General features: G+C 40.4%; 1 protein-coding gene across 1 annotated transcript; it reads right to left on the minus strand.

The window, feature by feature from the left end:
• Positions 1-1,074: 1,074 nt before the first annotated feature.
• FUS6 (COP9 signalosome complex subunit 1) lies at positions 1,075-13,939 on the minus strand. The gene is made up of 6 exons (XM_089158567.1): positions 13,349-13,939; positions 4,857-5,177; positions 3,249-3,365; positions 3,076-3,161; positions 2,107-2,341; positions 1,075-1,885 (listed from the first exon to the last, which is right to left on the minus strand). The coding sequence occupies exons 1-6, from the start codon at positions 13,733-13,735 to the stop codon at positions 1,703-1,705; spliced, it is 1,329 nt and encodes a 442-aa protein (XP_089014693.1). The 5' UTR covers positions 13,736-13,939; the 3' UTR covers positions 1,075-1,702.
• Positions 13,940-14,184: the final 245 nt, after the last annotated feature.

Consider the following 14,184-nt stretch of genomic DNA (forward strand, 5'->3'; position numbering starts at 1 on the left):
TTTTTAAAATATTTACTGTAAGTTCCTTCTTAGTTCCTACGCAGAGGGAAAATGATTTTTAAATTTGTTAAAGAATAGAATTCGTACAGAACCGAACCGTCGGTCAGAAGAGAACAGGACGCGTGTCGCTGGACCGGCACCGAGTCCCATGAAATCGGGCCTTGCGGATTGGTTATTACTTATTACTGCAGAGGTCTGGATCCGAGCCTGTGATTGGCTTCGACACTATGAATATGACCAATTTGTCCCTCGTTTGAGTTGTATTTATGAGAGAGGTTGCTTTTACTCAAAACTAAATGAGATTTCTTGTGATCATTTAGTAGTTTTAGTGTAACAATCAAACTTATAAATTAATTTGAAAATATAGTACCTACCCCACGATTCAATTGTCCCCATGTATTTTATAATTGATTTTGCATTTATTTTATTGCATAAGAGATACGCATGATTTCACAAATTAAACAAAAGGAACAGAAACTTGTGCCCCCCCCCCCTTCTTGACGTTGAAAGAGTATCTTTCCCAATTAACGTTACAATATAAGTTTTTTCAATCTTTTGTAATATAAAACCTAAGATTGATCAGAAGAATTTCCATAAACACTGCAATGATAAACTTATAGAACGATCTATAATTGGGATGGGATCTCTGATGTCAATGCAATTGGAGCATGGATGGGGATACAGAAGATGAGGGTTTACGAAAGGGAAAAATATTACATTTTCTCTGATTGTTTATATGTTTTGATTTTAAAAACAGTAGGGAGAAACCTTATAGCATAAATTGAGGTACTTAATTTGGGAAAAAGCAACCGTCCCAAATGACAAAATTTTCAATGAAAATTTCATAACATTGGGGAATAAGTTCACAGCGAATGGTATTTTTTTTTTTTTTTTAGTTTGAGCCTTCTTACTCACAATAGAGCCAACTAACAACCAACCGTCCAAGCCCTATAAGGACCATTCATTTCTCTCTATACAAAAGACACATGTCTATCAATCACATCAAAGGTTGAAGTAACATTTAGAGAATAAAAAAAAATTTATTTTAATTTAATCTTCTTCCATTTGAGGGGGAAATGGACCAGCTAAATATCTCCAACCAAAACCGATTCATCTTTGGCCCTAAATTTGGCTTTCCATTGTTATCAGCAACCAGTGTTCAAGGACAGAGCAAACAAATCGATTTCAGAGAAGAAACAGATCTAAAATACGACCGTCCAATATGTGGCTCATATTCAAGTCTTCTAGCTTTCATCATAACAATTGGGCTGGTTTGGATGTAGAAAATTTGAGATGAGGGAAAACGATCGACAAAAATAACTCCCAGCTAGAATTCTTATCCGAGTGTTCTGTAGCACGGCTTAGTTTTTAGATGAATACCAATTTCTCCATGTGAACCATCATAGCCTAACTTCCTATCGTTTCAGGGCAATGTGGATGATAGTTTGTGCTAACAAACTACAAACAATGAAACGCAAGAGTATATACACAGCAGTCAAGACTCAGCCATATAAACATGAAGACTGGCATACTCAGGAAGTGCAGGTGCAATATAGAGCTGAATGGAAGATTTTCGAAAAAAGAGAGGCTCCATAGACACATTAATCACTCGTCTTCCAAAAACTCACTCCATACCCTGTAGTAGGAGCCAGCCCGGTGCATGCGAAAACAAATCAGAATACGCTAGTCAAAGCTGGTCATTTTAGAGGCACTTCCTTGCAGCTGCTCTTGCATTGCATTCATGCTTGAGTAGGTTAGCCCTCAGCAACATTGCCCTGACATCACGGTCAAACTCACTGCCTGTCTGTAGGACCCGTTGGAATGTCGCATTCCTTTGATCAGCATGTCGTGCATAAAGAATTTTGTTGTGCGAATCAATTCGAGCCTGTCATAGGAAAGTATGATAAATTGACATCGAACACACAGGAAATGAAACAGATGACCAAAAAGATGCATAACATGCTCAACGAAGAAGGTTTGTACTTTAGAATTGCTGAAAGAAATGTGAAATGTTTCCAAGTTTTAATTAAGAAAAAAATATCATTACAAAGACAAATCAAGTTCCATGAATTAACAGAAACGAACAAGATTGTAGCCAAATCATACCTGTATCTGGTTGTCAGTAATCAAAGCCTCAAGTTCTTTTTCCAGCCCTGCAACACTTGTTTTGAAGGCACCAGCCATCATGTGAAGATCAACAGACACAAACGGGTGTGTATATTGGATCAGGGCTTTGTGACGGATTTGATTATACAGAGGCTCCACATGGTCATACAAATGGATGTCTAGCAACAGATTGGCTTTCAGATTTTCAAGGTACTCAAGACATGAAGCATAACGGCTGCAAGATAGCCAATTTTTCAAATATCAAATAGGGTCTACTCCCTCCAATAATGAGAAGAGAAAAAAATTGAAATGCACAGACACTTCAATGACATACATTCACGAACAAAACCATATCCACTTATCTTGTAAGGACCTTCAATAAAGTAAGCTCCAGTAACCGACTATAAACTTGCGTTACTGGCAGCCGGCTTTAAAGGACTTAATTTCAGTTTCACCACTATTAGAAACTCTGCTTGTGAGCTTACACCACATCGTCGCCATTCTTGAAGCGTTCTTATCCTTGCTCTAAACTACTGTTTCCTAGAGTTGAGTTATCAAAATGCTTTTAGATCAATTTTTGTGTTTCCGAGGATAGCATTCAAAAGCCCCCCCCCCCCCCCCCCAAAAAAAAAACCATCTTGTATTTATTATTATCTGCTTAGATTGAAAAAAGGATGTATGCCAGTAACTTTTCCCTTCATTTCATCATGCTCCTTTCTGGTAGTCTAAACTACAGGCATTTTCAGCAAGATGAATTCCACAGGCTACTTTTTCTCCTCCTTTTGGGATACTAAGGAAGTAAGGATTCTAATATATATACAAAACAGTAACTTTTGGGCTACTTCTATTTTTTTTTATTTTTGGCCTCAAAGTCCTACAGAAAATTATACATTCATAATAAAAACAGAGATAAGAAAGAAGTTGCAGATTTAGGACAAGAAGATCAGGATCAGAGTTTATAATTCTTACCTTGAATAGAAATCATTAATAAGCTCCCTTACTTCAGGCACCAGCTCTAAAAAATTTCGAAAATTGAGATTGTCTATAACTTTGTTCTGTTGGGGAAAAAGACAACTAGTTAGAAGGTTGATTTCTCAACGGCAAGCATGAAAACTAAAGCACAGAAATATTTAGATAAATGCCTTCAATTCTGTCCTGTCAAAACTAGCAAGTGCACAAAGTCCACCATATGTCGCAACATCTTGTGGTGCAATCACTTCATTGTAGTTATTTCCCAATTCAGGCCCTGTCTCCAAGAACTGTCAACATACCAGAACAGAAGTTAATATTTTACAGTTGACAATCAACATAAGTCACCCCACCCAACACAACCACTGAAAACAATAAACCTTGTACAGGTCCACAAAACCACCAGCAGCACAGAGGAACAGACCTGCTCCACCCCACTGAACTACATAATGAATAGATGAGCATACAACATGCAAGCACCAACACGAAACCAAATCAAGAGCATCAAGCACAGTTCTCATACTCCTAACTCCATTTGCTATAATGAGAAATCGACATCCATTCAAGAAAAAAGAAAATGAGTAATGGATTCTAACTTTTGAAACTGTTAAGCATCTATATCTAGATTGGCAAGTCAACCGCATCATAAAGAATATGTAGGGAAAGAAATACCCAGACAAGAAATCAAAATGCTATTGAACTTGCCCGGTCTCCAAATAAGAAATCTCGGGGTAAAGCACTGCTTCGGTACAGGCCACGAGAGCGGTACCAAATCCCAGCAAACACTGAATACTAGATACAGACCCCCCACCACAAAAAAAGGGTCAAGGTCCACCAGTGAGACGATGGGAGATAAGCTTCATCGTCAAGAGAGAAACAGCTTCCACCATTTCTCAAGGTTTCAAATAAAAAAATCCGGCATCAATACTGCTTCTGGCCCTCCGACAAAGATCAGATTCCAAACCTCGAGGATTCTACAAGTGGCCTAAATGTCAGAAAACATTTTGAACACATCCAACAAAATTCTCAAATAGTTAATGTGTCAAAACCTTCCAAATAATTGAAAACCAATGATAAGTCTGATGATCACATAAAATGTGAAAACTTGATAAGTCATTGTCAGACACCCTAAGTTAATATTTCCTCAAAAACTGTGGGACCCAACCCAAAGATTCTCCACAACATGAACCCCACATGACCATCTTGCAAGTAAAAGTTTTCCAAGGAGACTCTAAAGCATAGCCTAATGGAAATTTCCTCTTTTCCCAGGGGAAAATTCCAAGAAAAAAATGTGAAAATGGGGTTATCAAGCTGAGTATTTTTCTTTCTGTTTTTCCTTTCCCCTAGTTTTCTTCAAATTCTTTTCTTTTCCTTTTGGCATTAACATTCTCCAATCAAAATAAAATGCCCTTCAACTTTTACAATGGAAAGGGCAAAGAAATTAATCATCAGAACAGGATTTTAAATTTCATTTTATAAATCACCAAACAAACTTTTTCCTTTGTTTGTGATAGCCTAACACAAATATAGTCAAGATTATTTTCAAAATATTTGGTTCACAATTCAGATTCTTCTACAGAAAACTATAGAACGTTTAAGTATAAAAGAATAAGAGAACTAAACATCCTATCACTAGAGTCAAAAGCTTGGCAGACCCAAGTTTTTAGATTACTTAAAGCTCTAAAAGAAAAATAAGAACATGGCAATATCAAGTAATGCATCATGCAAGATTTATGAATACAATTTTTCTGCAGAAATCGCTTACAAATGCAGACACAAACCTTGCGAGCAGCATGTTTGTATTTTTTCCCCTCCAAGTGTGCCAATCCAGCAGCACAACGCAATTTTGCTACAGTAACAGGATCCAGAGCCTCTGGCGTCGGCTCTGCTTTACTTACATAGCTTGTGACATGTGTAAACTGGCCCATCTCAATGCTAACAAGAATTGCATTCAGACACATCTGAATTATGTGCTTTGAAGTAGTGCAGTAATCACGAGTACGGACATAGTTTTTAAAAGCGTCAGCAAGGAGACCATGAGCATAGTAAAAATCACCAAAGTCATTGTATCCCATTCTGATGCTTTCTTTTATCAAATTTGTCTGCATAAAAATTTCTAGGATCAGACGTTAAGAAGGAAACTAGAGACCCCCCTCCTTTTTTTGTTGGGGGAGGATAAGAGAGAACATTCATAATATAGACCAATCTAAAAATCACACTGTTCAGTTCATCAGACTCTGAATGTAGATGTGGCAAACTCTAAATGACAATAATATCTTATAAAGGGACCCAAAAGAGCAAAACATGATGACCCAGTCCAATCCAACCAATGATTATGTTAAACTCTTAATGGCACAAGACAAGTCTCATGCACCTTGAATTGAACTTTTCAACTTTAAATTTCAACCCTTTACAAAGTTTTAGATCCAAAGTACATAGTTGTCAATGCACCAGCTTGGTGTTGCCAAGGCAACTCCATGAAATCCAAACTCCTTGATCAAATTAGGCACCTATGAACGCATCCTGCCTCATTGTTGGTGTCAGCTTGCCTTTTTGACCTTCTGTTACCTTGCGAGCTTGATAGTTATGACACAGTAATGTATGTCCAAAACGACCTCATGAATGTGTCTACAAAATATCAAGCAAGAACTGAGCTAGTTCGATGCCAAACACTTAGGGCTGTCAAGGGGAAGCTTGACTTAGCAGGCATGAATATGTACCCCAAGGACATTAGTTATGGTAAATAGCAACAGTAAAGCAAAATATGTGAAGGTTTGGCTCATAAAAAGAATGGTACTTATTTCAAGTTAGTGAGAAGAACATGTTAAAGTGAGATGCATCTAGTATTTAAAAAGCAACAACCAGTAAAAAAGCCACTATCAATGTATGGACAGCTATCTCTTGAGCATTGGTTTAGGTTGGCCTCAATGGGAAAAGGAGCACCTAACAATGCATCCTCACAGACCAAGAACTACGAGATCAGCCCTCCCATTCTAGGGTGACGGAAGGATCATACCATTCGACCTTTTTTTTATTCTTTTCCAGAGGTCTGGAGAGAGCTGAAATCAATAGGTTGACGAGCCTCCCTTGCCAAAAGGAAGAGCGTGAAATTATGTTTCCTTTCTCACCAAACTTCTCTCAAAAATTAGTGAGGGTGGTGTGTTGAAGTGCGGTGAACCAAGAATTCAGAAAGTGAAAATTAGATGTCCCCATTAAAAAAGGAAGAGAAAAAAAGTTGAACCCAATGTCGAGGGCTTCTGCACAAGCAATTTCCCGGGGGGGGGGGGGGCACAATTTTCGTAGTACCCCAGCAATTTTTCCTGAGAGGTTGTTTCAATACCTTGACCTCATGCTACAGCTTTGGACCACCTGACCACTGCTCCAAGGCCTTCCCCTTTACCCAATGTCACCAATTTTTTTCTCAAAATAACACTACTTTCAAAAGACTTTGTAATAGAGGCAACAAGTTTCCGAATAGCGGCTGTAAAAAGAAACACCTAGTACGAGAAGAATATGAATTGGTGTACAAACAACTGCAAGCCAGATTTAACGTTCCAATTTAAGAAAAAGCTAGGAAATAGTTCAAAAGGAAGAACACGTATATATAATCACAACCATGAAACTCGGAAGTGAAGTTATACATCATAAATGATTATCCCCAAAGAGATCATCCATTGCATCAAAGGCAATCAGATCAAAACAAAAAGACTAGATAAGATCCTGATATCCTAAAATGCAGAGCTTGCCACCAATTAGATCACACAAGCAAGTTATCTGACAATGATATCCATACAACTCTGCTCTTGCAATCCACCAAAACCAGGAGCAATAAAAAGTTGTCTAAAAGCTTTGCAAGATTAAATCAATTCTGAAGTATGAAATAGTGCAGTTTAACAGAGGAGGTATTCTTTAAGCAATTCTCCAGCTTTGATAAGAACTGGTTTTTGACTAGTTTCTCTGTCTCGAAGTTCTACATTTCTTCATTTTTCTTTGATAATTGCTAGGTTTGAATAGAAAATCAGAAATTAATTTACTACTGAGTCCCTTAACCTGCAGAGGAAAAACAAAATGAAGAATATGGAGAGAATTAGTCGGTCATATGCAACAGACAAGGTGATTCAAGCAGACATGAAACAGCTGCAAACAATCCCCCATTCGCCAGAAGCAACTCCTTTTCAGGTCTCTAAGGCTCCTACTAGGTGTAGTAATTCTCCAGAAGTAAGACTACCCACTAGTTCTGCATGGAACTGTAAACTTCTAATTTTTTTTAATGAATGGTAACTTCACCTGCTGCTCTAAACCTTGTGTAAACTCTTTGAAAGGAACTAATATACTGTCAAAATGTTCTCTATCTGTCCATGTGCTTTTGTAAGTTGTAACCTTGTCAAGCAACTAAATTTCCCTTGGCACTCAAATTGGCCCATTTTACTCTTCTGGTTCACCATCAGGCACCCCCTAGTGCTTTGCCCTTCTGGCCCACTATCCGACACCTCTGGTGCAGCCTCATCAGCTATCTGCTGAAATATAGTCTCAGACATGTCACTGTTTCCAAATGATCAAACTACTCTTGACTTGGTGTATTAACCACCCATCTACCATTCAGCTCCTCCAACTCACCAAATTACACTGCCACAACTTTAATGTGGCTGTTGCAGAAAAGCTCTAAAATGCACCTTATTTCCCAACATCTTCAATCAAGAATTGATTGGAACTCAACACAGCATGTTGTGATGATTGATATCAGAACTCCAGCACTGCAGTCAGACCTTAGGTTGCAGTAGACTTCAGAATATAAATCTTCCACAAAACTGATTGGATAAAAAAAATTAGAATAAGACAGAATAAGGTTTAATAAAACTAGCCAAAAGTCTTCTCCTTTAGATCTGGAAACTATCTTCAAACAAATCTGGGAGTAAACTCCTAAAAACCAACAGACAAAGAATATTACTTTCCCCGAATAAGGCTGGTTGACCTGATAGAATATGACCTCAATATCCCAACACTCCCTGCAGCCTCAAACTAATTTTTTGGAAAGCATCAATAAGCTGAAAGTGGTCTCTTTTTTTTTTTTTTTTTTTTTGGGATGAATAAATAATTGAATTAACAAAAGAGGAACAAACAAACAAAGGCGGTCTTTTAAGAGGAAGACCGGAATGAAAGATTAAGACCCCAGGAGACAACAATAAGCTTGTTCCTTGGGGTATCAGCAATCAGGGGATGGGGAGAAGCTACAAGCCTAGAAGAAACATTAAAATAGATGGCATTCCAAATAATATCTTTCGAGCAAGATTTGGAAGCCATCTCCGAAGGTTATGCTCCCACCAAAGATGATGGACAGTGGCACTAAACACGAGCTTACCAACCCAATCGCAAATGGAAGAACCTGGAAAGTTTCTCAAAATCCAAGACCACTCACTAGCAAAACCAAATGATCGCCTCGAACGGGACCAAATATAGATAGGGCTTTTTCCCAAATAGATATGGAAAAAGAGCAAGAAAATAAGAGGTAGTCAACGTCCTCCATGTCACTCCAATAAAAGATGCAGTTTGGGTTAACAGGGATACGGTGGCCAATAAGGAAGGATTGGGTGTGGAGTGCGAGGTTAAGGCCTCTCCAAAGGGTAAGGGAGTGTCGGGGGATGTATCTTTTAAACCAAACCAAGGGAGGCTTTGGGTTATGGGCACAAAGAAGGTTCCAAGCTGAAAAGGTGGTAAAGGTTTTGGTTGGGGATGGAAGCCAAATGGTAGTGTCACTGGGAGAGTAAGAAATGTGGGAAAGAGTCCCAAACCTGTGTGAGAATAGAGAGGGGGGCAGGGGTCCAAGAGCCATCAGAAATGAAAGTAAACAAGGGGTGGATTTGGGGATACGAGTAGCATAAATTGCACGGGGGCCGAAAAGGAAAAAGAGAATGCCCATCAAGTGCCACGGGTCTAACCAAAAGGAGGTAGAGGAGCCAGTGGAGATTGAAGTAGAGATAGCAGAGACAGCACGGGGACGAAGCAAGAGAATTTTCCTCCAGATCCAAGAAGGGTTGGGGGCCGTCCAAAAGGGATTTGAACGGAGAAGGAAGGAGTAGACCCAATTAACCCAAATGGAATCTTGCTTTGAAATAATTTTCCAAATGAGCTTGAGAAGGCAAGCAGAGTTAACATCAGAGATCCGGCAAATGCTGAGGCCACCTTCAGAGGTTGGGTGACAAACGGTCGACCAACTAACAAGGTGGATGAAGCGGGAAGCTTCACGCCCTTTACAAAAGAAGGCAGAGAATAGGGACTTCATAGCATGGATAATGATTTCGAGATGGAGAAGATTTCACACCAGTAGAGGTAGGAGGATTGAAGGACTGAGCGAATGAGCACCACTCGACTGGCAAAGGAGAGAAGCTTATCTTTCCAAAGTTGGAGTTTCGTACGAATGTGGTCAAGCATGGGAAGGTAGTGATGGCGAGTGAACCTACCAAGAATGAGGGGAAGAGCAAGGTAGGAAACTAGGAAGGAACCAAGCTTAAACCCCGAGAGCTGAAGGAGAGAGGCACGCAACTAATCAAAGACCCCAGAGAGGAAGATGGTGGATTTATCAAGATTGACCTAGAGGCTAGAGAGAGATTCAAACAGGGAAAGGGCCGAGAGGATAGAGGAAATGGACAAGTGATAAGCTTTGGAGAAGATCATAAGATCATCAGCAAAACAAGGTGGGTGAGCTTTAGAGGTTTACATTTGGGAATGGAAGAGATGAGGAGTTGGTCCATGTTGGATTGGAGGATACGAGAGGAGGCCTCCAAGGCTAAGGAGAAGAGATAGGGGAGAGAGGGCAGCCTTGACGAATACCAACACAAGAAGAGAAGAAACCAATAGGGGATCCATTAGTAATAATGGAGAATCAGGGGGTGGAGATACAGATCTCAATCTAGTGGATGAAGGGGGGAACCCATGGAGAAAAGGGCATTATTGATGAAGTCCCAGCAAATGGAATCAAAGGCTTTATGGAGGTCTACCTTGAGGAGGGCGGCCGGGGAGTGAGAAGACCTATCAAATCCATAAACAATTTCCACATAGAGGAGGATATTGTCCGCTATACTACGGCCAGAGATGAGAGCAGATTGGTTCGAGCTCACAAGGGAAGGCATGACCTTTTTTAGCCTATTCGCTAAAACTTTGGAGATGAATTTGTAGAGGAGATTGCAGAGAGAGATGGGATGGAAATCAGAGAGAGGAAACACCTTGCTTCTTGGGAATGAGACAAATGAAAGTTTGGTTGATGGAGGAAAGCTGAGAAGGGTTAAAAAGAAGCTACGGATGGCATGAACAAGATCGTGCTCAAGAAAATCCTAGGAGGCGAGGAAGAGCCTGAAGCCCATACTAAATCCATATGGACCAGGGGCACGAATGGAGTTCTGGGAACGAATGGCTAAAAAGATCTCTTCATTGGAGGAGATAGCACAAAGGGAGGGAAAGGAGGAGGGATCAATGAACTTGTTGAAAAGGTTTGGAGGGAGAGGTGTGCAAGGAGGGAGAGAAGATTGGAGAAAAAGGAGGTGACATCAACCTTGATACTAGGGGGATCAGAAATCCAAGTACCATTACTAGTAAGAAGGGAGGGAATGGAGTTGAAATTGTTACCGGCTTTGAGAGAATTATGAAAATAGGCAAAGTTAGAAACGCTGAGCTCAAGCCATTTGATTCTAGCTTTCTGGCGGAGAAAGCTTTCTTCAAGAGAGAGAAGGGGGGAGAGATCCGAGGAGAGGGCTTTTTCCTGATCAGCAAGAGAAGGGTTGGAGAGGTCACTTTGGAGGAGAGATTGGGTTCTCTGGAGGTCGAGGCGAAAGGAGGAGAGCCTAGAGGAGATGTTGCCGAAAGATGAGGAATTTCAGGATTTGAGGGCTTCCTTAGTATTGCGAAGCTTGCAAGCAAAAACAATAAGGGGGACAGAGTGGCAGTGGACAGGCTTAAACCAAGCATTTATGATAGTGGAAAGGAAAGAAGGGTTAGAAGACCACATGTCAAAGAATTTGAAAGGCTTAGGGCTGAAGGAGATAGAGGGGAAGAGGTGGATGAGACAAGGAGAGTGGTCAAAGAAACCAAGAGTTAAGGAAGAAAGCAAGGAAAGCAGGAAAAGAAGAGAGCCAGGATGAGTTAGAGAGGAATTTGTCAAGCTTATAAGCAATTCTATCGGGATCAAATTGACAATTATGCCAAATGAGGTAATGCCCAGACCAACGAAGATCTGAGAGACCAGAGTCCTCAATCGCAACTGGGTCTGAATGGGATCCTCCCACTCGCTCATGAGAGTAGCGGATAATGTTGAAATCACCACCTAGACCCCAAGGGAGATCAGAGATAGAGGTGAAGATAGAACGGATATCCTCCCAAAGGCCAATATGATCAGAAGCTCGATTAAAACCATAGATGATGGTAAGGAGAGAGGGGGAGGAGTTAGGGATATGGATACTAAGATGCATGAGTTGAGGGGTGGACTTCAAAAGAGAGATTTGGAATCTAGAGGGGTCCCTGAGAATCCAAATATGACCATTGACCGAGGCAGAAGACTTATAGAGAAATGACCAAGAGGGGGAGATAGACCGGGCGACCAAGAGGGGGAGATAGACTGGGCAATCAGATGGGCATTATCCACATATGGACATGGGTTTCAATGAGAGCACAGAGAGAGACTTTAGTGCTCATAATTGAGTTTTTCACTTCAGCTTGCTTTGCAAGGGAGTCCCTTGACATTCCAAATTAAAAAATCAGACATTAAGACTAGAAAGGGGGGGGGGGCATCCATATAGCTAATAGGGGAATGGCAAGAGGGGTTGGAGAGGGAGGTCTCACACAAGGGGTAATTTAGGGGAGAACGGGTTTCAAAGAGATCCGGGTCGATGGTTGAAGTGGAAGAAGGGAAGGCCCAGGTACATATTGAAACCAACAGGAGTTTTTCGATAACAAGGGTCATGGTTTGCCCTATCTCACAACCCCATCCATTGACCAAATCTACATAATGGAGTAGTTCAGGATATCCTTGCAAAGATGAAAACATGCCCTGGTGTTTTCTTATTGCTGGTTGACACATCAAATCAAATATCTGCTCTTTGCATTGTTACATAACTTCAAATGAAGCTATCAGACTAAATCTGTGAAATGCACCACCATTAAGAGAGTAGGAAAAAGGATTTATCAGCACAAGCCTCTTCTTTTCTGAAGCTTTGCCAAAATTGAGCCAGACTTCAAATTAGGATGCAAATAACATAATCCATATATCTACCCAGGAAAAAAAGAAAAACACATAATCCATATCATTTCTGAACACAATTCCGATAAGTAACCCCCCATTGGTCCCAGAGGGGGGGGCAAAGGAATCACCTAATCAACAGCACCCTATTACACACAAAATTTTGACTTATAACCATCTAATCAGGAAGCAGAAAGTAAGGGACTCCTATTCCAGTTCACCACAAGTCATCCACCAGCATCTTACAGGTCCCACCTAATAAGGGTAATTCCGGCGACATAACCTGATATGAGCCCCCAAGTACCAAATGATCAAATTTAAACTAAAGGAATCAGGCTATCTCATCCCAGAAAGTTCAGACAACAGATTGTGCTCCGAAACTGATACATGCACAAGGGGTGGGAATAATAGATAATAGAAAGAGATAAGAAGGGATATTGAAATAAGAGAAAAATATAAGGACAATGATAGAATTGGCTTCATCGACAAAGCATTGCATATTTGGCTTAATTGAATAAGCCAGGCCTCTTCCTCGAAAGATTAACTTGAAGAAAAGGTTTCGTCTCCAAATTCTATCTTCCCCAGCTCTCATGATAGCTATCCACTAACTCTATCCCCTTTACCTCATTCCACTATTAATAGCTACAAGCAACTAACCCTAACCAACATAGGGCGTCTTATGTAATACGAATAACAACGACTAGCACTAATGCAACCCATATTATACCCTTACTGCAACACAGACCCCTCGATTCACGACTCTTTCATATTTTCACCTAGGCAGCCCCAACTGGATAATATTTCTTCACTGCAGGAGCTATAAACTTAAAACCATTGGAATCCATTTATTACCTTTTTGATAAGTGAATAAATGAAAGTACTGTTTTGGGTAGGGTTTGAAATTTGAAACCAGATAATCATTCTAATTATGCACATCAGGTAAAAGAAATGCAAACTGAAACAAAGGTAACCCTGCAACTACAAACAAGGTTTTGAATTAAGTCCATATGATTGAATGAGTAAAATAAAGAAAAAAGTGAAACACACCCGGTAAGAGTTTAACTCGTTCTCAAGCTTCTCCTTTCTCTGCTCAGCTCTACGATCAACGTTATCCACCCATGCCTGGTCCATCCCATAATCAGGTCCCAACCTCCCATCAATTTTCTGAACGACCTCACGAAATAGTTGAGAGTTTTCGCCCTTTTTAATCTCATCGTAAGCCATTCGCAATGCCTCCAACTGCATTGACTGGTTACCGCACCGATCGGCAATGAATAAAAGCCTCGTGATCTTCGTTCTGCCGCTGTAGAGACTTGCATAAGCTTCCACATCCATCTGTTCGCTGCTAAAGATCGGTTTACTACGCTTGTCATCTACACCATTGGCGACGATGTCCTCAATCATCGTTCCTGGTCCTTCATCCTCGCCTTCCATAGCTGCCCGAATCTCCGATGCAAGCCCTAGAAATCAAAAAAAGCCTCACGAATTCGTTTTCAAAGATCGCTTGCCCCGCAATTGCAGATTTGCACCCACCACTCTCTCTTCCGCTCTGCCTCTTCTATCAGAGCCCTCACCGAGTTCATTGATATACTCCGTCTTTTTATTATTCGTTCTTTTCGCTAGGCGCTCACTTAACTGTGCTATAATTAAATTGTTCGCCCCTCAGTTTACAAAATTGCAATACTCTCCCTAAACTCTTTTGTAAGTCTCCACATCGGACTCCACAACTACATCTTCTAAGAACTATAAATACCCACATTTTCCTCATTAATAAGTATGCACTTTTTTTTTTCTTTTTTGAATGAAGTTCATCCGGTCAGCTTGCGCGCACCACGATTACAACCTCAAGGCACTTTATATATAATAATATAGCAGAGATGTTC

The sequence above is a fragment of the Hakea prostrata genome, chromosome 6, assembly GCF_041222555.1.
Source record: "Hakea prostrata isolate BN-2017 chromosome 6, UWA_Hpros_2, whole genome shotgun sequence".
NCBI classification, from domain to species: domain Eukaryota; kingdom Viridiplantae; phylum Streptophyta; class Magnoliopsida; order Proteales; family Proteaceae; genus Hakea; species Hakea prostrata.

Bases quoted from the DNA above. Each gene is read 5' to 3' on its own strand.
- FUS6 (XM_089158567.1), bottom strand. From the start codon at position 13,735: ATGGAAGGCGAGGATGAAGGACCAGGAACGATGATTGAGGACATCGTC. The intron at 2,342-3,075 runs GTAAGAATTATA...GCTATCTTGCAG, and splicing joins ATTAATGATTTCTATTCAAG to CCGTTATGCTTCATGTCTTG. The intron at 1,886-2,106 runs GTATGATTTGGC...TTCCTATGACAG, and splicing joins TTACTGACAACCAGATACAG to GCTCGAATTGATTCGCACAA.